The 26259-nt window shown below is 50.9% G+C and overlaps 1 protein-coding gene across 1 annotated transcript in view; it reads left to right on the plus strand.

Moving 5' to 3' along the window:
* The window catches only part of GALNS (galactosamine (N-acetyl)-6-sulfatase), a gene marked incomplete at its 5' end in the record, with an annotated part of 57730 nt that extends 39243 nt beyond the window's left edge, over positions 1 to 18487 (plus strand). Inside the window, 3 exons of the mRNA XM_084270146.1 lie at positions 2325 to 2446; positions 13614 to 13731; positions 18351 to 18487. Of these exons, the coding sequence (XP_084126272.1) occupies positions 2325 to 2446; positions 13614 to 13731; positions 18351 to 18437 (327 nt within the window). The 3' untranslated portion in view covers positions 18438 to 18487. The remainder of the gene's footprint in view (positions 1 to 2324; positions 2447 to 13613; positions 13732 to 18350) is intronic.
* Between the last annotated feature and the right edge of the window lie 7772 nt (positions 18488 to 26259).

Here is a 26259-nt window from a genome sequence, read left to right on the forward strand (position 1 = left end):
CCTACAATTCTGTGATTCTATGATTTTTACATATTTTTCCCCCAATGGATGCTTTCCAAGTTGACACCAATTGCTTGGGGTAGAAGGATATGTAGCTTGTGGGTAGTGGCATCAGGTGAGCCGCCACTGCTGCACTTTGGCTCCCGGGGGTCTCTGGGCTGCATCCTGGGGTCTCAGCTGTAAGGATTTTATAAGAAACAAAAGATAAACTGTAAATAGAACAACCTATAAACAAATACCCAAGAGATCCAAATCTTTCAAACTAGAGCATTCCCAGCTGAAGAGCATTGTACCAATTAGCAGGCTCTTAATTAACCTGCTTGCTTGAATTGCATCCAAATCATCATTTGGCTGTTACATAGGCTTTGATACCTTTTCATTAACCATTCCTTTGGAGGAAAAAAAAACCCTCAACCAAACCCTAAATCCCTGGTTTTCACTGTGAATTTGAGAGGCCTTGTGGCATCACGAGGTGGAAAGGTCAATCATTTTTGTATCCATTTAAAGTCCATTATTGGTTGCCCACTACAACCTATCAAGCAACTCTCTTATTTTTCCAGTCAGTGATTCAGGAATCTATAGCTCTGTGCAGATAAATGGGATTTCATGGGCTTCTAAACTTCTTGCTTTATTGAAAAGCAGAATATTAACTGCTCCACTGACCAGCTGTCCATTAAAAAAACAGAGGATATTTTTAGAAAATTGTTTGCCAATCAAATCCTACCCACATCTGTAGAGAGCCTTTTCACTTTGTTTGTTTTAGAAGCAAATCCTACAGCTGCTTTCCCACCTCCATTGAAATATTCCCATTTACCTTCTCTCCATGGCTCTCCCCGTGTCTCAGGGTATTTTGAGGTATTGTAAGGAGCACAGTGTGTCAGCTGGAATTGGAAATCCCAGCTTTAACAAGTCCATTTGGTGTTAGTCCTTGCTGGTCTGTGTGTGGGGGGTGCTGCTTTATTTGCTGTTGAATGAAATTAGTGCTTTGCATTTTTGTTTGTTATTCCCAGGGGTTTTAAATAGGTCCTGTTAGGCCTTGGGTGGTGAGGAGCTTGGCACCTGGCTAATAACATCCAGGCTTCAGGACACACAGATGCAGAGAACTCAGTGCTCTGGACTTGAGGCAGCTGGCTGTGTCCCTCAGTGGCCAGTGAGCACTTTAATCCAGTAGCCAGAAAGCACTTTAATCCGTTGCTGCCATCAAAGGGAGGGTTGGGGTACCTGTGCCCTCCATACCCACTGCTGCTGCTGGGGATACCCCAACTTCTGATCCCCCAGGGTTCAATGTCAGCAGCAGGAATGTCTCCAGACTTCAGCTCCTTCATCCAGCCCTCTTCCTGTTCCCAAGTGAGCACCTTGGGTGAGGCACTATAAACCCAATCAATAAATGCAACTAATTCTTTAAAATTGACCAGATTTGCTTTGTTCTTCAGCAAAATGGATCCTTTGGGTCTGAGTTTGAGGTCAGAATCACAGAATCACCAGGTTGGAAAAGACCTTTAAGATCATCAAGTCCAACCATTCCCATCCTGTGCTGCCCCAGATCCCTGAGCACCTCATCTCCCCTCTGTTAAACACACGCAGGGGGTGACTCAGCCCCTCCCTGGGCAGCCTGTGCCACAGCCCCACAACTCTGCCAGGGAAGAACTTTGCCCTCCCAGCTGAGCTGACCCTGCCCTGGGGCAGCTTGAGTCGCTGCCCTGGCCCTGTGGCCACACTATTTTTGATACAAGCCAGGATGCCATTGGCTTTCCTGGAGGAAGTTATCAGGGAGGCAAGCAGGTGCCTCTCAGGGTATATGGATATGGTTTAATATAGGATGGAAACAGTTTGACTTGATAATCTTAAAGGTCTTTTCCAACTTGGTGATTCTGGGGTGAAGCCCCTTGGTTTGGCTGGATGTTTCTTCAGGGAAAGTTGCTTTTTTGAGCAGAACTTCCAAGTGATCACATCCTCCCTCTGTATTTCAAAGCCACAGAAATCAGAGACAAGATACTTTCCACGTGCAGAATTCCTCTGATTAAATGGTTTCACCTCTGTCTTTTGTTTTACCATTTCATTTGAATTAATATTTTATAGAGATTATTTTTTTATAAGGCAAAATTGTAAGACCTGCTCCAGCTTTTATGTCAGTGCAGTGCCAATGTTGTCACCTTATTTGACCCTTCCAGCTCAGAACCCATTTTTCAGACTGAAATGGACTCAGATTAAAATCATTCTGGGGCTTCCTGGGTCTGTTGGAACAAGATGCTGAAGAAAATGGCATCAGCTAAAATTTTGCTCCCTCCCTTCACCCCTGTTGACCTCTCTTCTCTTCACTGCAGGGCATCGATTTCTGTCCTGGGCAGAATGTCTCTGGGGTGACAACACATACACAAGAGGAGCACACTACCCTGCCACTGCTTTTCCACCTGGGGAGGGACCCTGGAGAGAAGTACCCATTAAGGTGAGCTGGTTAATGAGGATGTGAAACCTCTCAGCACTGTTGGTGTGTGCTGTATGTAATACATTTGCCCTGGTAGCTGTTTCTTGAGGTCTGTGAAAACTGTCCCAGAAAGCCATAACTGGTGAGGGATCGAAGGTTCCTTCAGTGAGTTAAGGGATGATGCTGAGCTGGGAGGACGTGTGGGTCTGCCTGAGGGTGGGGAGGCTCTTCAGAGGGGTCTGGCCAGGCTGGATCCGTGGGATGAGGTTCAACAAGGCCAAGGGCAGAGTGCTGCACATGGGACACAACAACCCCCTGCAGCGACACAGGCTGGGGGTGACTGGCTGGAGAGCTGTCAGGCAGAGAAGGGCCTGGGGGTGCTGGGTGACTGCAGGCTGAACATGAGCCAGCAGTGTGCCCAGGTGGCCAGGAAAGCCAAGGGCATCCTGGCTTGTGTCAGGAATTGTGTGGCCAGTAGGTGTGGGGAGGGGATTGTGCCCCTGGACTGGGCACTGGTGAGGCTGCAGCTCGAGTGCTGGGTCCAGTTCTGGGCTCCTCAGCATCAGCAGGACAGTGAGGTCCTGGAGTGAGTCCAGAGAAGGGCAACCAGGCTGGGGAAGGGGTTGGAGGTCAAATCAGGGTAGATGAGGGGCTCAGGGATATGGGTTAGTAGAGGATGGGTACAGTTGGACTTGATGGTCTTTTCCAACCTGGTGATTCTGTGATTTAGTGCAGAGAAAGGACCCAGCTGAGGGTTTTAGCAGAGGGTTAGATGGATGTGTATGTGTCCATGTCTCTGCTCCTCAGTCTGGTGGTTCTTGTCCTGTGTCTCACCACCCCTGAGGGAGGAGGCAAAGGATTCACTTTGGGGCAGGACAGGGCAGCTGTGGAATAAAGCAGCAGTGCTGGTGCATGTGTGTGTTGGAGCTGAGATCCTTTGTGTGTTTTGGGGCTGGGGAAGAGCTGTCCAGTGATCTCTGCGTGCTCTGCGGTGATTTCCCTCTGCAGAAGGCAAACATGGTGACCCCCCCCAACCTCCTACCCCCTGCTAAAGGAGCTTCTCCAGAGGCTCTTTAGCAAGGGGACTTACTGCCCAACACTGTTCCCCCCTTGGACTCTCCTGGCTGTCTGAATCCATTTCCCTATAAGCCTGCTATTGTAATATTTATCTCTGGCACACACCGTGCCCTGAGAGCTTTCAGGAAGGATTTATGTAGTCATCAGCCAGCGCAGCCCATGTATAAACCTGCCACCTCCAAAAAAAGCTCCCAAGGTTCTCCCCACCTCCCTCCCTCCTTCCTCCCATTGCCTGAGTTTTACCCTGTGGCAAAACTAGCTGTGAATGGAGCCACGTGCCCTCATCCCTCACCAGTGGCTCCAACCCTCACCAGTGGCTCTGACTGGGAAAACATGGAAATAAAGGAGGAGACAACTAAAGCTCCTGTGACTGCCTGCTTTGTGCAGCAGCTTTAACAGAGAGATGTTTTCTGAGCTGACAGGACTGCAATTACTCAACTGTTTTAAATAATTGAGTGGCTACACTCGCTCCATTACTTCCCAAAGAACTCAGCCTGTGCTGGCCACTAAGTGTTTTCACTAGAGAGAGAGAGAGGGAGGAAAAATAGCTCCTCTTCTCTCTCCCTTCCCAGAGAAGCACCCTCAAGGTGCATTACCCAGTGTGTGGAGCTCTTTGGAAGCCTAGCACGTTAGCTCTAGCACATTAGCACTAATGAATCAAGGAAATCTGCAGCTCTTGGATTTTAAATTCAGCTCAGTGAAACTCTGCTGCTTGGTTGGGATTCCAGATGAGACTCTGTGCTCTGCTTGGTTTAACAGCTATTTCATTTTAGGGAGATGAGAGGACAGAAACAACCTCTTTTTATTCCCAAAAATCAAATAAATGGGTAGAGCTGTAGTTTCCCTACTGCTTGTGGTCCCTCTGAACGTGGGGGAGAGGAGCTCTTCCCCAAGAGGTGTTTGTGGGATGCCTGCTTTCCTGTTATTTAGATGGATCACACTGAAATAAATCCCTGTTACAGCCACAATCATTTCTCACACTGTTCCATTGATTATTTTTTTGGACACAGGCAAGCTGTTGCTTTGACTGAATTTTATGGCAAGATTATGACATGATTATGGAAAGCTGTGATGTTGTTTAATATGCAGACCCTAATAGAAAGCCTCTTAGTCAATGAATCTTCCTTTCTGCAGCACGTTCTGTTGCTGTTGTCTCCTCTCTGGTCATAATGGAAAACTCCTGGGAAGTGGGTCTCCTGTATCCAACGTGGTAATTGAATTATCCTCATTTGTGGAGCTGTTACTGTTGTGTATTTTTATTTAGCTTCATTATCCCTGCTGGCAGACAGCCTGTTGGGAGTCCCAACACTGATGTTTCTTAGAAGGGAATCCAGTGTTCTCCTCCAAGCCTGTGTCTGTCTGTCTGTCCACACTGGGAGCACTCAGATCCCTTCTCTTCCAGCCCCAACATCCCCCACACTCCTCTGATCCCCCTCCCACAGCCCCAGGAGGAGCAGGGTGTCTCAGACAGCTCTTTCACCACCTTGGCTCCTCTGCTATGTCGTTCTGTTGCCAAAGCAGTTAGAGAAACCTGTGGAGCATCCCTAATTTATCGATACCTTTCTCTCTCCCCTGTAATTTACTCTCACCACTTTGCTTTGTTCCATCCCTACTGGGTTGTATTTGTTTCTCTGCTGCTGGGAAGGAGCAGCACAGCACACTGCTACCCTGTTCTCTCTGCCTGCTTAAGCTCAGTTTTGCTTTTGTTTAGTCCTTGTTTTAGTGCAGCCTTTTTATCCTCCCTAAAGGGGTTTTATTGATCCATCATATCTCCACTGGTTTGGAGTGGGGTCACAGGCAAAACCACTGTTAAGAGGCATGAAGCCCAGGCACGAAGCCCAGGCATTGCATACACCTCCAGAGGGATTTGCTGCTTATATATTTGGGCTCCCTGCAGGATCCTGAGGGGTCTCAGAGCTGGGGTATCCTAGAAATCAGTGAGCTCAGCCCACTGTGGTGATGCTCTTGGCTTGCAGGGTGCTTGCGTTCAAGAAGTCTCACCTGAGATGCCTTTGGGTTGTGATGTGATGCCCACAAGGTACTGCACTACACTAAGAGGCTTTTGTCAGGCTTGGATTTCAGTTCATCTCCAAACATGGGGATTTAACCCTTCAGTCTCCCTTGGAGAACTGAAGGGATCACTGACGATGCAAGTCCTTCGAGACCTAAAGAGACAGCACGTCAAGCTTGCGGTTCCCTGGGTTTCAGGGTGAAGCAAGACAAGTCCTTCCTCTTCCTGACACAGCTTACTGCATTTCCTGGAGCCTGCCTCCAAACTGTATCAGCAAAAGCTTATCTCCCAGAGGAGCACTTTCACACGGTGGAAAAACTGGTCAGGCAGTTCCAGGCAGGTCCTGTCATCCTGCTGAGGAGACGTCTGGCAGCTCTCAGCCATATGGCACCCTGCACTCACGTTCCCCTTCATGTAAGGCTGTGCATGCATCCCTCTGCCTGCCTGACTCTGGGAACAGACCATCCCAAAAGGGCTGGGACTGCTCCTTCCTGCTGTTACCCCTCTGGTTTGGGCTGCACCCCATCTTCTGTCAGTTGTGCTTGCCCCCTTGGCCTTGAAAGATTAACTAGAGCAACGCAACAGCCTCACAGACCGTGTGTTATTAGCTGGGATTTGTAGCAGTGCCAGATGCTGATGAGGAATCCTCACCCTGCCTGAGCTTGCCCGAGTGATGGCACATTTACCTCATCACATCAGCTGCATGGAGCAAGGTCCCTGTCCTGTAGTTGGTATCACAAAGCCAGGAATCTCCTGGAGAGAGTCCAGAGGAGGCTACAGAGATGATTAAGGGCCTGGAGCGTCTCCTCTGTGAGGAAAGGCTGAGTGAGCTGGGGCTGTTCAGCCTGCAGAGAAGAAGCCTGAGAGGGGATCTGATCAATGGGGATCAATAGCTGAAGGGTGGGACACAGGGGGACATGCGCAGCCTCTGCTCAGTGTCTGTGGGGACAGGACAAGGGGTGATGGGCTCAAGTTGGAGCACAGGGAGTTCCCCCCCAATGTGGGGAAGAACTTCTTGCCAGTGAGGGTGAGGGAGCCCTGGGACAGGCTGCCCAGGGGGTGTGGAGTCTCCTTCTCTGAAGAGATTCCAGCCCCGTCAGTGCCCTCAGGCACGTTCCTGCCCACCTCATCCTGCAGCCATAGAAATACCTGGCTTGTCCTATGACACCAAGTTTCACCCAGCACCAGGATGACCCCAAAGTTGGGCAGTTCTCAGGAGATCCTTCCTCTTTGCAGGAGAGAAGGGTGAAAAGTGCTTCGTAGTGAGTGTACACGATGCTAGTGCTGAGGATGTCAGTCCTGAAGGTCAACTACAGAATCACAGAATCATAGGGGTTGGGAGGGACCTCCAGAGCTCATCAGGTCCAACCCCCTGCCAAAGCAGGGTCCCTGGGACAGGGCACACAGGTCGGCGTCCAGATGCGGCTGGAATCTCTCCAGAGAAGGAGTATTGGAGGTTAAAGGCCATAGGAACCAGTTTAAAGACTGCATAATGCTGTTTGAAGTGGACATCATCTTCCTCAGAGCCGGGTCCTGGTGCTGCTACAAGAAGCCTGAAGCAAATCCTTCTGAATCATAACGTAAGCAGGAGGATCGGGTGGACGGCTGTTGTTTCCCGTCGCCTGTTCACACAAAGACTGAAGCTCTGTGTAGTCACTCAGCCTTTATCCCCTCTGCTGCTTTCACCACTCTGGCCACTCGCAGGGAAGCTCAGCCATAAGGCAAGACTCTGAGAGCTGGGGAGTAACATGGAAGCAGGTAACCAGACTGAGGAGCAGCAGGATCATGTCTTGAAGGTGCAGACACCATCAGAGAATCCCCACGGGTGAGAATCCCAGCATCACAGAGTCATTTTGGTTGGGAAAGACCTTTAAAATCATCAAGTCCAGCTAAGTATTCCTGTAGCTACCTGGCTACACACCCCACGTGGGGTATTTGCATCTGGGTCCCCACAGATGCTGCTGGACCAGTGTGAGTTGGGGTTAAACAGCCCAGTGTTCTCTTTTTTGATTCCTTCTTTAGTTTTCCTTTGGCCCTGTGGATCTTTCCAGTATCTGCAAGTCGACATGTTGCAGGGGCAGAGCCCCAAACCTGTTGTCTGCCTCATGACTTCAAATTGCAGATAAACATGATAATAGGAGAGAAGAACCAAGGAAGACTGAATAATAGGCTGAGATCAAGACTTGGATACTCCAGAGCTGAGCAGCCTCAAAGCACTGATAACAGATAAGCTCAAATTACCTGAATCTGGGCGTATTTCACAATTAAAAATCATGCTTTTAATTATAATAATTTCAGTGGAGAAGGAAGTAAGAGACACAAATCCTATGCCAAGTTTTGTGCTTTTTCCATGACTGGTAAAACACGCTGTAAACCTGAGAGCTGCTGTTCAGAGCCTGTCAGGATTCTGTGAAGGACTCAGTAACACCTGTGTTGTTGTGTTCCTCTCAGTAACAACACGGTCCTGTCACTCCCAGGGTAGACATCCTGCTCTGTGAATCATCAAGATGAGGTATGAAACAGTGAGATCTACAGTTAAAGAAAAATACTGCTGAAAATGCTCTTTCATTTGCTCTGGTTCAAAGCAGTTTGAGGGTGTGTTTGTGATGGTGGAGACTCCCCCTCACCTCCATCACAGCTCAGGATGCTCACAGACCCGATGGTGAAAGACTTGAGGACCACAAGGTTAAACTGGAGCTTTAACACCACCAGCAGTGTGAGATGAACCCTCCTTCCCCCAAACCTGAATCGCAGCGAAGGGCACGGCGGGGTTAACAGCAGAGCAGGTTACACTGGAGCTGTTTGGAGGAGATGGGAACAGATTGCTGAGGCACAATTACAGACCACACCTGTGCCTGGGACCCTGCGCTCTCAATCCAGCCCTGATTGGATCTCCAGAGACTTCCCAGAGGTAAAAGTGTCAATTAGTGTAATGACCCTGGACTTTGGCCACTGGTTCTGAGCGTGGAATAATTCCCTGTACGCTGGGGGATCTCTTTTAGCAAACTCCTCACCACACCACCTGCTCACCCTCTCATTCTTCCAGAGCTATTCCCAGCTCTCCTTCTGCAGGACTGGTGAATATAAAACACAGCATGCCCTGGAGCTGGTGAGGTCTGGATCTTCACACAGACAATAACACCCAAACACCTGTATAGATAACATCATCATCATCATCTTTCCAGAGCAAACCCTGCCCTTGCAGACCAGTCTCACACAGTTCTCCAGGGAAATGATGGGATTCCAAGCAGGAATAAGAGTTTCCCAGCTCTGACTGATTACCATGATGTAATTATTCCTGTCTTACACTTGTTTCTTGTGTAGGGCTGGGGAGGGTTTTAACCCCCTGTGTGTCGTTGGTAAATCCTTTACCAGCTGCTGTGTGGATAGTGGATCGTGGAGCTGGGTAGTGGATCGTGGAGCTGGGTAGTGGATCGTGGAGTTGGATAGTAGATTGTGGAGTTGGATAGTAGATTGTGGAGCTGAACAGGTCTGTCAGAGCAAAACCTGAGCTGCGAGGAGTGAGGGGTGAGTCCATGGGGCCAAGACAGGAAAACCCACCCCTGCTGCCAGCATCGCTTTGTGTCTGTGCGATTCCCGTTCTGCATGAGTTCCAGCCCTGGGGCTGGGGCTGTCCTGCAGTCCCCCTGCAACCTATGGAGACTCAATCAGCATCTGCACAAGGAAGACAGTTCCTGCCTTTAATTGAGGTATCTGAAAACGATCTGTAGTCATCTTCCAGCGTTCAGCACCACCTCACAGCATGGGGGTCCGTCGCTGTCATGTTCTTCAACACCAGGAAGGCAGCTGCGATCGGATAGGTTTTAAGCTAGTGTCAACAGGTTTAGCCAGCTTAAGAGCATGTTAAGCCCTACTGAGACAAGGTTTAGGGGTTAGAGGCCTGACTTGGAACATAATCTATACGTGTTCTTTAGCTTTAGCCAGCTTTGTGAGAAGCATGAGTCTTTGATAGGTGCCAAGCCCTTCCTGTCGTGCGTTGGGGAACTCATTCAGCCTCCTCTAAACACCGCAGTAATCACCAAGTCTAGTCACTGCAGGGAAGAAATGGTTCAAAACCACCAGGAGCTGAGGGTAGGCCAAGATTTCCCCTCACTGCTGAGCTGGCTGAAAAAGCCCAGAGTGTCCTGAACATGAGAATTAAGGCAAGCAGATGATTTAAATCACTCAAGCCTCCTTCGTTATACCGCAGTGTTCACCCGTCTTAGGTTGCTAATGAGCAGCAAGGCTGTGGATAAATGCAGGAGTTAAGATTAGAGTGAAAAAAGAGGTATTTTTTCCTCCTGCTGCAATAGGACTGGCAGATTTGGAGCAAAAAGCAGCAGTGGTGACAACATATTGTGTATCTCCCATGCAGACCACAGCTGTGTTTGCTGCTGGTCTGTCCGGATTAGAGCTGATTTGGAATCCCACGTATGAAAAGCCATTTCCATGGGTGAAATTGGGCTATCTCTTTAGCACTGCAATATTTGCAGAGATGCTGTGGAGCTTAATTAGTCAGCAGCAACGTTTTCTCTTATGGGTCCACTTCAAAAAAGATCTGAAATACTGGAGAGATGGCACGAGTAGGAGAGGAAAATCATAGAATCCCAGACTGGTCTGGGTTGGGAGGGACCCCAAGGGTCACAGAGCTCCAACCCCCTGCCACAGGCAGGGACACCAACCTCCAGGCCTGGAGCTACACAAGGTTGCCCAGGGTCCCAGCAAACCTGGCCTTTAACACCCCCAGGGATGGGGCACCCACCCCCTCTCTGGGCAGCCCCTTCCAGCCCCTCACCACTCTCTCTGCAAAGAACTTCCCCCCTAATCTCTCCTCTCACCCTTCCCTCCTGCAGCTTCACTCCATCCCCCTTGTCCTGCCAGTCTCTGCCCTTTAACAAGCTGATTCCCCTCCTGTTTCTCTGCTCCCTTCAGGGACTGGAAGGCTGCAATGACATTCCCCCACAGCCTTCTCAATAAGGCATTGGGTAGAAGAGCAGCAGCAGGAGGCATATCTAGAGCACGTTCGACTCCAACAATTGATTAAAATATGTATTAATTCATATTAATCCTTCATACAAGGAGTGTAATGAAGTGTGATTAGCTGGGGTTTGGAAGAGCTTTCAAATCCCACCACAATAGGTGCATTAGAAACCTTAAACAGCTGGAATACACCATGTCTCCCTAAACTGCAGTTCCATCTCTGCTTCAAGGGCTGGAACACGGAGGCTTGAAAATGTTCCTGGCTTCCCGATTTCATCCAGTCAGCAGCTGAGATGTCTGTCCTATGTGCTGTGTCCATCCATCCCTGGGAGTGACAGAGTCACAGGGTTGGAAAAGACCATTAAGATCATCAAGTCCAACCATTCCCATCCTGTGCTGCCCCAGATCCCTGAGACCCTCATCCCCCCACTGTTAAACACACCCAGGGGGTGACTCAGCCCCTCCCTGGGCAGCCTGGGCCACAGCCCCACAACTCTGCCAGGGAAGAACTTTGCCCTCCCAGCTGAGCTGACCCTGCCCTGGGGCAGCTTGAGCCCATTGCCCCTTGTCCCATCTCCTGTCCCCTGGCTGAAGAGACCATCGCCCACCTCTCTGCACCCTCCTGGCAGGGCAGGGGAGGTGGGGAGAAGGTCTCCCCTCAGCCTCCTCTTCTCCAGGCTCAACACCCCCAGCTCCCTCAGCTGCTCCTCAGAGGATTTGCCCTCCAGCCCCTTCCCCAGCCTGGTTGCCCTTCTCTGGACTCACTCCAGGACCTCCCTGTCCTTCTGATGGTGAGGAGCCCAGAACTGGACCCAGCACTTGAGCTGCAGCCTCACCAGTGCCAAGTCCAGGGGCACAATCCCCTCCCCAGACCTACTGGCCACACAATTCCTGACACAAGCCAGGATGCCCTTGGCTTTCCTGCCCACCTGGGCACACTGCTGGCTCATGTTCAGCCTGCAGTCACCCAGCACCCCGAGGTCCTTCTCTGCCTGACAGCTCTCCAGCCAGTCACCCCCAGCCTGTGTCGCTGCAGGGGGTTGTTGTGTCCCATGTGCAGGGTTGCTGGTGGTTTCAGGCTGACTCCCCTCCTCGGTGTGTTTGTCTCCACAGCAGTTTCTCTCCCGGTGTTTGCTCTCCTCTGCATGTCAGCACAGGTTAGCTTTAAACCCTCTTTGCCTCCTTTAAAAATCTCTTTAGATTCTTTTCAAGCCTGCTATGGGGCTGGCAATCCTGCATGTTTGAAATAAGACCAGAAAGCTTCCAGACAAAACCTTGCCAAACCGAAAGGCCATCTTGCCACTGGGATGTGAGACTGGCTGAGCCAAGTGAGTGCTGCCTTGAGTTCTGTGTCCTCATCAGGGTGTGAGCCAGAGATGGACTTTGGCAGCTCCTAAATGTCTTCCTGGCCCTGTGGTTTCAGCTGTCCTCAAGGCAGTGAGTGGCGTGGGAGCCAGTGGTCTGTGCTGGGAGAGGTAAGGTGGGATGTGCTGGGGAGAAGAGGGAGGAAATTTGGGAGCTTTGTAAAGGCTGCTGGGAGAGCCAAGGTGGGATGTACTGGGGAGAGGAGTGAGGAAATTTGGGAGCTCCAAGAATATGAAATTGAGCTTTGGAGGAGCTTTGAAATCCCAAGAATAGTTGGAATTCCAGGGTGGTCCATACAGATCCCACAGCTGGTCCTGGTGATAGCCTCTCCACCAGGATGCAGCTAGCTGGGTGTGAGAGCAACAGCTCAGTTCGCTCCAGCTTGTCATTTCAAATTCCCTTCCTGTTCTCTATCAGCAAAGCTCAGGCCCATCCCCACAATCAGCTTCTCCCTGGCTGGATGCCGAGATGGGATATTTATAGGCTTTACTGGAAACTGTTGGCACGTTACTGGGCTTCGAAATGTGATTGTTTTTCAGAGAAGGAAATTAGCTGGAGCGTGGGGCTGGTGGCCAGCTTGGACTGTAAGCAAAGGCAGCCTGAGGTCAGGACCAAGCAGCATTGTTTCTTTTATCTTCAGAAGAGATTTGCCGCTCGCTTGGCTTTGTTTTGTTTTGCTTTCAAGTGACTCTTAACGTTGATGGACAAAATGAGATCATGGGGTAGTAATCCTCTGTTTCAGAGAGACTTGAAGTCTTAGTGAAGTACACCCTGAACCACTTCAACAAGTACCTACTGGAGTAATTGGGTGGATTAAAAAGAAACCCTGGTAATTTATAACCCCACATGAGGGCTTTGGAGCATGACAGATGGGTCCCAGCTTGGAATAATAAAGCTGTAATGGAAGAATGGAGATGGGGCAGAACCCCGGGGTGATGTTGTGAAATGGAGGAGGTATTCTTGTCTTGGACAAGTCGCTTCTATTCTTCTCCATCTTCCTGTTTGCATAATCTTAGTTCATTTTATTTGGTGATTGGGAGGTTTCACTAGGCAACGGTTGTGTTTGAAAGCCTCAGCTTGAGAAGGCTCTTGGAAAACAAGGTATTGACATTCCCTTTGTTTCCCTCTGATAAACACCTCTCCCTGGTGCACGTGGTAGTGACAAGCACCTGAGAGAGCAGAGGGTGAACGTGGGGAGAGCTGGGTGACCTCTTGTGCAATGCACTGGAGGGCTTGAGTCAGCACACCTCTCTGCTGGTGTGTCTGGAGAGGTGGTTGTTCTGTGTCTGGGAAGAGCCACTTGGAAATTGTTGAAGGCACAGCTCAGGTCTGACCCTGGACACACCATCCTTTGTACATGTCACCTCTTCCCTTGGGAACCCACACGAGCTTCAACCCTGCCTCTGGAGCAGTATGTGTGAGGCCACCAGAGCAGCTCTGAAAGCCAAAGCCCCGTGCTGAGATGATCTGCCAGGAGCCATCTGTTGCTCTGCTTGGGGGGGACAAGCATCCACCCTCCTTGCTGCCCCAAGCAGAGCATTCCAGACCTGCAGCCTCCAGCCCCAGCCATGCCAGACTCTGTCAGCCCAGACCCTTCAGTCCCCTGTGGGCACTCAGCATCAACCATGTCCTTACATACTCTTCTCCTTTGCTATGGCCAAGGAGAAGTCTCCTGAAATGGCTTGGTGCTGTGGCTGCTCTAATGATGCCCTGTGTGAAGCCCCACTAGTAACTCTGTGCTTTCTCACGTTCCAGTTTTGCCAGTGATGAATACCAAAGGACGATGGAGCGGATATCTGCTGTGGTCCAGCAGCACAAAGACACCCTGGTGCCAGGGGTGCCACAGCTGAACGTGTGCGACAAGGCTGTCATGGTGAGTGGATAAATACCTTTGAGAATCCTTAGAATCACAGAATCATACACTGGTCTGGGTTGGAAGGGTCACAGAGCTACACAAGGTTGCCCAGAGCCCCAGCCAACCTGGCCTTGAACACCCCAGGGATGGGGCACCCACCCCCGCTCTGAGCAGCCCATTCTAAGCTGTTCTTAGCTTAGAATATATTCTGTAAAGGCTCCAAAGTGTCATCTAATGCTGGGGAGGGATGGAGGAGGGGGACACAGGCTTTCCCATTTGAAGGGCTCTCTGGCTATTTGTGGAATGTGGTGGTGCAGGAAGGCTCATATGAAGCAAGTGGGGTTGGGTCTATAAAGTCTACCAACGTGCAGCAATAAACTGTGGCTTCCTTCCTTAGAGATACAGCAGTATGTGCAGCTGTAGATCCTTCTTCTCCTTTCTAAGCCCCTTCTGCAAATCTCCAAAGTCATAGAATCATAGTATCCACATACTGGTCTGGGTTGGAAGGGACCCCAGGGATCACATTGCTCCAACCCCCTGCCACAGGCAGGGACACCAACCTCCAGGCCTGGAGCTACACAAGGTTGCCCAGGGCCCCATCCAACCTGGCCTTGAACACCCCCAGGGATGGGGCACCCACCCCCTCTCTGGGCAGCCCCTTCCAGCCCCTCACCACCCTCTCTCCTCGTGTTTCAAGTGGTGGGACTGGCACAGTGGCTCTCTGTCTTTGGTCTTGCTCACTCTTCCTCTCCTCCAATTCCACCCAGGCCTGACTTTTGCACAACCTTTATGACTTAACAACACGACCAACACTTTCAATTCCATCTTCTGTTTCCATTTGCATGCTGGAAAGTTACAGCTTGGCTTTCCTGGCAGCTGCTGCTTGGTTTGTGGAGAACCTGGGAAAGAACCTGGGAAAGAACCTGGATGGTTTGTAGGAGGTCAAGCTGTCAGGTGATAGGTATGTGTGTAGTCCAAGGGGATGTACCTGTAGACTGACACAACGTAGTAACATGCAAAATCCTTCTGATGCTGGAATAACCTTGTGAACCAGGTGGTACCTGCTGCTGAGGGGCTGTCTCCAGCCAGCCAGGGAACTACAGACCATGGAGCTGTGTCTCCTTAGTAAGAAGGCAAAGATCTTTTCTAGCTTTGTCCCATCTTTTTATTTTTGGATGTTAAGTAGGAAAAACATTTGAAGGACCATTGTTTCTGTGTTGTTTTCTTTCATTATTCAACTTTTCCCTTAATAAACACTACTCTGTGCTCCTCTGGGACCGTTTGGGTTCAGGCACTCTCCCCAGAGCCTGGCTGCTGCCAGAGACCTTCTGGAAAGGCATTTCTTCAGTGCTAATTCCAGCTCCAAAACTGGTTTGGAAAACTGGTAGGCTGCTGTGTGGCTGTGAAACCCTACAGCATCCCTGTTTGTCAACACCAGGCTCTTCTGGACTGGAGGTCCTGTACCACAGCCCCCTCCTTGGTGGGGGGACTCCCTGAGTCTCAGGTGAGTTAAAATTCTGCAGACTCTGGGTTGCCACTTCTGTTTTTGGAGATGCCCAGGGCTTGGCCAAGTCTGGTTATACCTGCTGCAAAGCTGAGGGAGATGAGGGACCGCTCTGGTGCTTGGCCAAGCTCAGATCAGACCAGGTGGGATGGATGGTTTCAGAGGTGGATCACCTGCCCTGGTGAGCTGGGGGATGTTTTGATCCCAGGAGAAATGTTCAAATCCCAGCAGGAAACTAGATCTCTGTTCTGTGTAACCTCCTAACAGAGTTATTGCATGGTCATAAAACTAAAATGGGCACCAAAGTGTTGCCTTTCGGGACCAGAGATGAAGATAACCTCCAGCTGTGGGAGCTGGGCTGGCTCAGCCTGGAGGAGAGGAGAGAAGAGGGAGAGGGAGAGAAGAGAGTAGAAGGCAGCAGGGGAACCTCATAGCAGCCTTCCAGTCCCTGAAGGGAGCAGAGGAACAGGAGGAGAATCAGCTTGTTAAAGGGCAGAGACTGGCAGGACAAGGGGGGTGGAGTGAAGCTGGAGGAGGGAAGGGTGAGATGAGATATTGGGGGGAAGTTCTTTGCAGAGAGAGTGGTGAGGGGCTGGAAGGGGCTGCCCAGAGAGGGGGTGGGTGCCCCATCCCGGGGGGTGTTCAAGGCCAGGTTTGCTGGGGCCCTGGGCAACCTTGTGTAGCTCCAGGCCTGGAGGTTGGTGTCCCTGCCTGTGGCAGGGGGTTGGAGCTCTGTGACCCTTGGGGTCCCTTCCAACCCAGACCAGGCTGAGATTCTATGATTCTATAACCAATTCTTTTGGGACAACAGCATTGCTGGGGTTTATTTGGCCCCAAATCTGTCCTTGGGGGACCCTGGGAGATAAACATCAGCTGATAACACTGTGCCTAACACTGTTCTCTCACTTCTGCCCCCTGTTTATTTGCTGTGGGTGTTTAATATCCTTCCAGAACGGAGGAGAATAACTGTCTTTACTTATACATAAGCTGAGCAGATGGATCATTTTGTAGCTACTGTAGCCTTGGGATTGATGTCAGCACAGCAGCATCAGCCCTCCTGAGCAGGGGAAGTGTTTGCTGGCCCATCTGTGGTGTATCCCACCAGCAGTGTAGATGAAGCTCCCACAGAGCCACTTCTGCTGTGTTTTCCTCCTCTGGAAGCGTAGGAGAAATTGCAGCACGTGGTGGAGCTGTGCTGCTCTGACCTGCAGCACACACGGTGTCCTGGGGGCTCTCAGCACTTGCAGATCCAGGAAAAGCCAGTGGTGCTCTGAGACTGAAGCAGATAGGATTTGCTTCATTATGGGTTTGGTTTTAATTGTTTTTTTTTTCTCAAAGAACAACCATTTAGTTTGTTTCTTTGGACCTCTCTTCCTTCTGCATAGTGTAGAAGGGTGTCTGAAACTTCCAGTGGTGGTTGGACATGTTAAAATTAGAGAAAGGGATTTAGAAAACAGCATTAATTTTTCTTGAAACCCATCTGGAGCCCTTCCTGCAGTGAGGTGCCTTCCTCCAAAGCTGCCTGCTCCTGCTGCAGGGATAGCTGGTGTCTCACTGCCATCTGTTGTCAGCTGTGGGGAACAGAAACCTGCTCCTGCCTGTTCTTTTTCTCTGGGGTTAAGCTTTTCTTTTTCCTTCCTAGGAATTTAATCCCCCCCAAAAGCTCTAAATGACTTGAAGGATAAAAATTAAGTCAGATGAAAAGCAAGAAGTCAGAGACCAGCTGACCTTTGTTAGGTGACAGTGGGAATCTCCCCCATGGATGGATAGGTGGCTCAGAGAGCTGATGGGATCCTGGGGAGCATCAAGAGGAGCGTGGTCAGCAGGTCACAGGAGGGGATCCTCCCACTCTGCTCTGCCCTGGTCAGGCCCCACCTGGAGTGTTGTGTCCAGTTCTGGGCTCCCTGGGATCAAACAGCCAGGGATCTCCTGGAGAGAGTCCAGAGGAGGCTACAGAGATGATTAAGGGCCTGGAGCATCTCCCCTGTGAGGAAAGGCTGAGTGAGCTGGGGCTGTTCAGCCTGCAGAGAAGAAGCCTGAGAGGGGATCTGATCAATGGGTATCAATAGCTGAAGGGTGGGACACAGGGGGCCATGGGCAGCCTCTTCTCAGTGTCTGTGGGGACAGGACAAGGGGCGATGGGCTCAAGTTGGAGCACAGGGAGTTCCCCACCAATGTGGGGAAGAACTTCTTCCCAGTGAGTGTGAGGGAGCCCTGGGACAGGCTGCCCAGGGCGTGTGGAGTCTCCTTCTCTGTAGAGATTCCAGCCCCATCTGGACACCGACCTGTGTGCCCTGTCCCAGGGACCGTGCTTGGGCAGGGGGTTGGACCCCATGGGCTCTGGAGGTCCCTTCCCACCCCTGTGAGTCTGTGACCTTGGGAAAGAGAGAGATGGGAAATGAAGGCCAGAGGTTTCTGAAAGAAGAAGGGGAACTGTAACCTGCCATTTGCAGTACCACAGCCCCAAATATTTAAGGGCAAAACCCTGGTGGACTTGAGAAAGTTCTTTTATCCAAATCCCTTCCATGGTTAATCCCTTTGGAAACTCAGCTTTGCAGAGGGTTTCACCACTGACATCAGCTCTCTGTTGCACAGTTGCTGGAGAAGGGTAGCTCAAGACACGTGGAAACAAGGGAGGTAAATACTCCTGGTCTGTGTGCACCAGAGTAGTTATGTTGTAAATGCCTCCTTACTCCATGTGCTCATCCAGCACAATGCTTGTTCAAACACTGGTGTTCTTAATCCCTCCTACCCTTGGCCTCCTGTTGCTTTCCACTTGTTTCCTCAGAGCTAAAAACCCAAACTCTTTTGTGGCTCCCAGGAAAATGGGGTTTTTTGCCAAAACCTCCTGCTCTGGTTGCTCCATGCTACTCCAGGAAAGAGAGGAAGGTCACCAGAGACCCAGCAGACTGCACTTGGACAGGAGGGACCATGGTATCATCTGCTGAAGGATTTGTTATCCTACCTCCTTTTTTGGATAGCCTTCGGAGTTGGGAAGCTGATGGGCTCAGGAGCATCAGCTGCAAGAGGAGTTTGATTTTTTTCAAGCATCTTTGTGAGGATCAGAAAGGGTTGGTGAGGGTTTAGCAGGCAGGAACCAGCTTTATGTGTGGTTTTTGTTTGTTTTTAACAGAACTGGTCTCCTCCGGGCTGTGGGAAGCTGGGAAAGTGCCTGAAACCACCCAAGTCTGATCCTAAGAAGTGTTCTTGGCCTCATTGATCTTCTCTGCAGCCCTCAAGAGCTCCCCAGCAAAGCTGCAGCCAGCCAGACACAAGGTTTACACTGCATGTCTTCTCATGTTGGCACTCCTGTTTACACAGGAAGGGTGTGATGTATGGATGATATCATCATTTACTCTTCCAAAAGGGACAGTGTTTATATTGCTAGTGCTCAGGGTTTAGCCTGTACTCTTCTGCTGGTTTAGCTGTTTCCCTAAATGGTAACTCTTCAGCAAAGACTCTTTCAACTCTAAAAACTCTCTGGACACCCACAACTCTACCATGGCCTCCAAAATGCCAGGGGTGCCCCATTCCCCCTGCTCCTTCCACCCAGCTCATCCAGTCACCCCAACCCCAGCCATGAGGGACTGTTCAGGAAACTCCCAGCTGCCAGCAAACCCTGCCCAAACTGCTCTTGTTTTATTTGTTGGTTTAACATTTGATTTCCATTGTGAACCCTTTGGACACCGACTTGTTTTTCCTTTCTTCCTAACCTTATGAGTACTGAGGGGCATCTGTACAGCCCAGACCACTGCTGTGCATCACTGGGTGCAGATAAACACTCTCTCCTGCTCCTCACTAAGGGGTCAGCTCCAGGAGAACGATCCCCTGCCTCCCTTCCATCTGTAGCTCCAAACCTTCCCTAGGTGTTGGCTCAAAGAAGCGTGGAGATTGTGTCTGTGGAATTCCTGCCTTAGCGATGGTGCTCAGGTTGTCCGTGGGGAGCTGGGCAGCACTTGTCCGTTTGTCCATGTCAGGAGTTTTCTTCCTTTCAAAAAATCCAGGTCTAAATATGGTTTAAGTCAGGCTTGTAGCCTCCTGATCCACAGGCTCTGAAATGCCCGCTTACATCACATGGTAACTCTTGACCCCGTTTCCAGCGTACGCTCTCTGAGGAATTCTCTTTGTGCAAACTTTCCCCAGCCTGGGTGTAGCACTTCTCTACACAGAGTTCATGGTAAATGCTGATCCTTTGCATGATTCCACAGCACAAACTCCTCACTGGCTTTTCAGCCTGACTCACACCCTTTGCCATTGCTGAGAGACGTGTCCTGAGCGAGGTTACTCTGAAGGGAGTAGCTAGAAGGAACCCCAAACATGCTGTTTGCACCACCAGCAGCTCTGCTCCCACCCCTCTGGTGTTTTATACAGCTCTCTCTGCATGGCATTATGCTGCCTGGGGGAAACCTGAGGTGCTCCATGCCTGGAAGCAGCTGTATGTCCTTCCCATCCAAGCTTGGGCTGGCATGAGGAGCTGTGCTGCTGTGTAACTGCTGTGCTGCTGTGTAACCGCTGTGCTGCTGCTTTACCTCTTGCTCTTACCCTCCCTGTAATCCCAAATGCTCTCCTGTTCCCATGGTTTATACCACCTGTAATCCCCTCTCTGGGAATTCCTGCTCTATGTCTCATTAAGCTGATTAATCCTGGAAGATTGGAGTCAGAGCAGCGCTCTTACTGCTCCACCTAGGAGAGATCCCAGCCAACTTCTCTTCGCCTGGCAGAGCCTCTGACTCTCTCTGCACATCTGCAAATGGTGTTTGTATGGGATCCAAATGTCTTCTCTGCCTCATGATGTTCCTAATTGTCCTTCCAGTATCTCTAGGCAGTTCCAGTTCATCCATAATACTGCTTGTGTTGGTGTAGTGTGGGTAGCTCGAGTCCTGAGGGACTCTGTTCAGCGTGTTCATCAGTGATGGGGATGGGTCAGAGGACTCAGAGCAGTCGTGTGTGTCTGTCTTGTATATGAGGCTGGACAGAACTCATGACTTCTCATTTCCTGGTCTGGTCCACCTCAGTTTTAGTGCTTCTGCTACCCAGAAGTGTCCAGAGCCCTGCCATTCACCCTTACAACCCGATAAAGATACCACCAGCGGAGGGAGTCCGTGGCTGTAACTCCCAGAAACCCCCTGCCAGCCCTTGAATACTCAGGAGCATGTCCCAGGAGCGTGTCCACTGAGGCTTCCCACATCCCTTGAGGTCCTTGAACGAGTCCAGAGAAGGGCAACCAGGCTGGGGAAGGGGCTGGAGGGCAAATCCTCTGAGGAGCAGCTGAGGGAGCTGGGGGTGTTGAGCCTGGAGAAGAGGAGGCTGAGGGGAGACCTCCCCACCTCCCCTGCCCTGCCAGGAGGGTGCAGAGAGGTGGGCGATGGTCTCTTCAGCCAGGGGACAGGAGCTGGGACAAGGGGCAATGGGCTCAAGCTGCCCCAGGGCAGGGTCAGCTCAGCTGGGAGGGCAAAGTTCTTCCCTGGCAGAGTTGTGGGGCTGTGGCACAGGCTGCCCAGGGAGGGGCTGAGTCACCCCCCTGGGTGTGTTTAACAGAGGGGAGATGAGGTGCTGAGGGATCTGGGGCAGCACAGGATGGGAACAGTTGGACTGGATGATCTGAAAGGTCTTTTCCAACCTTGTGATTCTGTGATCCCTTTGTCTCTCTACCTGCTGCTTGTTGAGCAATCATCTCAGGACCTCAGCTCGTTGTCTGAGCACTCGCCCAGACACGTCTTTGGGTCCTTAGCACAGTACAGGATGCCTGTTACCCCATGTCCCCTCCCTGCCCAGCTCCCTGGCCATGCTTTAACACTTCCACAGCTCCCAGTGTTGAAGATCCTGCTTTTCCCTTGCCTGACTTGCTTGGGCAAGCTGTCCTGCACACAAAGTCCTTGTTCCCCATTGCAATAACCTCTCAATGCAGAGGTGCTGGGTGTCTTTGCACCCAAAAGCTGGATGCTCCAAGGGAATCACCTCAATGTCTGTTCTATTATCTGCTTCATGCCTCTTGATTATAAAAGCTCAAAGCTTGGAAGGAGCTACTGCTTCAGATTTAAATGAGAATAGTAGTTTTACAGCTGGAAGAATTTGAAATCAATGCCTTTCCCAAAGATGTACAAATTTTACAGCTGTGAGCTGATGAACTAATGAAGAATAAACTAATTTATCCAAACTGCATTGTCGGTGTGCGCCCGTACAGCCCCTGAACTGCAGCTTGCTTTGGGACAGTCTCTGAGCTACCTCTTCCAGATCATGAGGCTGCCTTGGGTTAAAAATAGCTTTGTTTTGTTTCTCCTTGTATTATTTTTAACGTGGATCAATTTCCCAGCCCACACAAGGCACAATTCAGGGACCTGGACTGTCCGTGGCCTGAGGCTGCGTCCACCGAACACCAGCACACGCCTCGGACCATGAAGCTGCCAGCATGTACAACCACATCAGCCCTTAATAACCACCCTGAGCCTCTGCTCTGAAGCAGTTGATAGAGGAGGGGGTCTGGTGGGCTTTGCTGGTCTGTTGGGGACCCCTGACAGTGATCTGCGTTGTCATCCACTTCCCTTCTCAAGCTGCAAGGCACAAGAACTAAAGGCAAGTCGCTGTCTGAGGCTGCTGCTGTGTGCTCTTCCTTTCTCTGTACTTAAATACATCTGCTAAATGCTGAAAGCTTAATAACCACATGGCCTGAGAGTCTGAAGGAGTTTCTTTCTTGCCTTTAATTTCCAATTAGCTGAGCCTCTCCAGCCTCCCAGCTCTGCCCCTGAGGCTGTGTTACCATCCGACCCTCCGTGTGGAAAAGCTTCTGAAATGAATGTCACTAATAATCGTGGAAAAAAAAAGTCCTGCTGCATCCTCAATCCATGGCTGGGGGAAAAAAAAAACCCAACCCTGGAGCCTTGATTGAAAATCCTGCAGCTCCAAATGGATTATTCTGGTGGCAAATTAGTCTCCGTGGACCAACAATTTGGGGATGTGAATTGGAAAGCAGAAGATCGATTCCCAACGCTTCAGAGCCAAGGTTAATGCCCTGCAAAGTGTAATGAGCGTGGGGATGAAAGATAACGCCTCTGGGCTTTAAAGGGACGTTGAGGAATGGGGTGGTAAAGGTGAGGATGGGTGAGTTCAAGGCAGAACAAGAACCAGTGATACCCAGGGATCTGCTAATAAAACACCCACTGTGTCCAGGGACTGAGTTTTTGGGTGAGCACTGAGGATGAGGATGGGTTTTTCCTAAAGGAACTGGGACTAATGCTGCTGGGATGGCAGCTGTTGGACTTGGGATGCTCACTGCCACGTGGAAGTGGGATAGTCCTTGGTACCTGCTGAGCTGAGCCTTTCCCAACAGCTTCCACAAGCCTCCTGGTTTCAGATAAAGTGAAGTGGATGAGATGAGGATGCCCCAAAGGTTGGAGGATGCTCTCTGCTCCAGTGAGGACATCTTCATGGTCACCATGTGAAGTCATTTCAGGTGAGAACGGATTGAATTGGGACTTGTGGGGGGAAGGCAGTGCTGGGAGGCAGCTGATTGTCCACCAGCCAGCCTCTTCAGCCCAGATCAATGAGGAATCTCTCCCCTGGCATCTGGCTGTTGTCCCCAGCACTGGGAAACTTCACAAACTATGGGCACGCTTAGTCTCCAAGAGTTACTCTGGGGTGGTTGGTGGGTGTCCACATAACTGGTTTGCAGTTGGAGGGGCTTGGTTTCCATGGCTCTTAATACTTGGAAAGAGAGGTTTGTTCTCAGCTCCTATTTGACGTGAGTTGTTCCTGTTATCAGAGGGTGACCCTGTGGTGCTGCTTGAATTAAACTGTCTGGTTTTCAGAACAGTTGGAAGGGAAGAACCCACACCTCATTCTCTGCTCTTTTCTTTTCCCTTTGGAAACCAGCTATTTGGAGAAGAGACTCCATTTGCCTGCTTTCTCTATATCCTCTTCCACCATCTATCACTTGATTGTTGCTCCAAGTCCCGTTTGGATTATGTAAGTCCTAAATAAAGGTGGATCCCTAGCCAAAAGCCTCTGCAGGGTGAAAAAACACTCCATCCCTTTGCCATCCAACTTCTCAAGAGAGCCAATCTGACAGCTCCTGGTGCCTTTATCCCTCCCAGAGCTGCTTAATACCCTTCTGGTTGGTAGCACAATTCCCATCTGAAAAGGATCTGGGGCCTGAAAAGGATCAGGGGGCTGAAAAGGATCAGGGGGCTGAAAAGGATCTGGGGGCTGAAAAGGATCTGGAGGCTGAAAAGGATCCGGGGGCTGAAAAGGATCCAGGGGTTGAAAAGGATCAGGGGGCTGAAAAGGATCCAGGGGCTGAAAAGGATCTCGGACTGAAAAGGATCTGGTGGCTGAAAAGGATCTGGGGGCTGAAAAGGATCCAGGGGCTGAAAAGGATCTGGGGGCTGAAAAGGATCCAGTGGTTGAAAAGGATCCAGGGGCTGAAAAGGGTCCGGGGGCTGAAAAGGGTCCGGGGGCTGAAAAGGATCCAGTGGTTGAAAAGGATCCAGGGGCTGAAGAGCCCGGCAGCCCATCCGGCAGCAGCGTGGAATGTGTGCCAAACCCATTAGCTCTGGATCAGAGTTGAAATCTCCAAGAGGGAAAGAGAGAGGAGAAAGTGAAGGGGTTTGTGTCTTCTCTAAGGGCCTCATCCAACCCCCCACAGCTGTGGGCAGGAGGTGCTGGGTTTGGCTCTGTGCAGACAAGGATGCTGGGGATGGGTAGAGTCGGTTCACGATGCTTCCATCTCTTTTATGGGGTGGGGGGACCAAAGTGAGCTCAGTATCCAGCACCAGACACTTTGGAGCAGCCCAGGGAGCTGGCTGGGGAGCTGCATTCTTCTGCTGGTGAAATAAGATATTGCAAATTTGGGTTTTATTTTTTTAAAAAAATGGGTTTAAAGTGCATGGGCTCCTAAAGCTGGAATGGAAACGTTCCAGCGGATCCGAGGGGAAACTTGAGTTCTCCTTTCCCCTCGTGGGGTATGTTGAAATTTGGGGCATTTTGTTCCGCTTCACGCTGAAGTTTTTAAATCCTGAATGGAATGGAAACTTCCACACTCAGCAGCGCCCTTCTAATTGCCTGGTTAAGCTGATCAGAGCTGGCTCCCAAGCTTTTAGAACCCCCTGGTTTCCATGGTCGCTGGGTAATAACATCTCTTATAGAATCCCAGCCTGGTCTGGGTTGGGAGGGACCCCAAGGGTCACAGAGCTCCAACCCCCTGCCACAGGCAGGGACACCAACCTCCAGGCCTGGAGCTACACAAGGTTGCCCCAGGGCCCCAGCCAACCTGGCCTTGAACACCCCCAGGGATGGGGCACCCACCCCCTCTCTGGGCAACCCCTTCCAGCCCCTCACCACCCTCTCTCATATCAGGATCTCAAAGCACCTGATCACCTCTGTGTCCAAAAGAGGGGCAAAGCTAATGCCCCCTCCCTCCAGTACCCTCAAGGGGTGTCCAGATCTGAGACAGTGCTTCCTCACCCAGGCCAGAGCAGCCCTAAACCCCTCTGAGCTGCAAGCAGGATATAGAGACACCTCCCCATGATATTTACAGAGCCCAAATCCTTTGACATCACATTTGGAAATGGGTCCTAGGAAAGTTCTTTTCAGATGGAAATTGCAGTAGGAGTCAGAGCTGGTTTGAAAGCTTGAACAATTACAGGGAAAAACTCATTTATTTTGGAGGTTAAAAACCAGTCTGTACTGGTAGGGGCAATTGAAACGGAGGATTAATGAGGTGATGTGCTGTCAGGGATTGGAGGGATGGTGGGGTTGGGAGGGGGGTGTTTTGGGTGATGTTCTGACAGAGATCAGGAGATATTGGGGAGGTGTGGGGGGGTTGTTTTGGGTGGTGCTTCTTTCTTGCAGGAGGGTCACAAAGAAGAAGAGTGTGATGAAGCTCCCAGCTTACAGATCCACCACTCGTGAGAGGCAGAGCATGGGGGTGCCTGGGGTTTGCACTGCAAGCAAGCTCCAGAAGAGCCCTTTCCCAGCTTATTTCCACGGGTAGGCGGCTGAATTCCAGCACATCCATCTGCCAGGAAGCAGAGGAGTCTCTGGAATAGCTCATTGTCCCGTGTCATGGTTAGTAAGGTTACAAAAGAAATCCTTCCAGCTCATCCGAGGGTGTTTTGAAGCCCCTGTGCCAGTGGAAGGTTGTGCTCTTCATCTGTTCACCCCAACAGCTGCTAGAGAGGGCTTTTCTGGTGCCAAAGAGATAATGAGGGAAAAATCTTAAGTCTGTGAGGGAATGGTTGTGAAAGGAGACATGCTGACCTCCTGTGCTGGCTGTCTCTGGCGATAGAGAGCTTAACAAGGAGAGGAGCAACCTTTGCTCTGGCCTTCAGCTCATCTCGTTGCCACCTCAGGCAGACATCCCCTGAACATCCCTTGGACAGGTGCCTTCTGCTGCCTGCAGATGGAATTGGGGAGAGAACGGGGCAGTGGAGGATTTGCATCAAGCACAGGGAAATACTCAATGACGTGTGGGATGCTGGGATGGGGCAGAGTCGGGTGTCTCGTGAGCCACACTGTGTGTACAACCCCACCACAGTTAAATCAGAGAGGAGGAAGCCAGCCTCTCCTCCCATCAGCTGTTCCTCCTCTCAGTGGGAGGACCACTTCGGGGTCAGGGGTTTGTGCATGGGGGTGTCACAGCTCCATGTGTGAGGAGCTGCATTGCGGGGGGTCGGTGGTCTGTGCATGGGGGTATCACAGCATGGAGCTGGAAGGATCCACAGGGCTGTTGGGAGCAACAAGAGTAGGAGAAAGCAGCTCTGCATTCATCACCGGGCTGCTGTGACCCTGAGCACCCAGCCCACGGGGTCCAGCAGTGGGTGCAGGACTGAGCTCTCCCCATCACAGTGAGCACTGAGGTCGCCCAGGGGTTGTTGCCTGTTCGAACCACGGGTGCTTTCTGCAGGGTTGTCCCCAGATGCATTTTGAACCGGGGCCAAGTCGTGTTTGCTGATGTAAGAGGAGATCTGTACTCATTCAGCACTTTGTTGCCTCCTGCCCGTGGTGGATTTTACATGGGTAAACAGCCGGCTGGCTGTTCACCCATG

This window comes from Gallinula chloropus (genome assembly GCF_964237585.1).
Source record: "Gallinula chloropus genome assembly, chromosome: 13".
Classification (NCBI taxonomy): Eukaryota; Metazoa; Chordata; class Aves; order Gruiformes; family Rallidae; genus Gallinula; species Gallinula chloropus.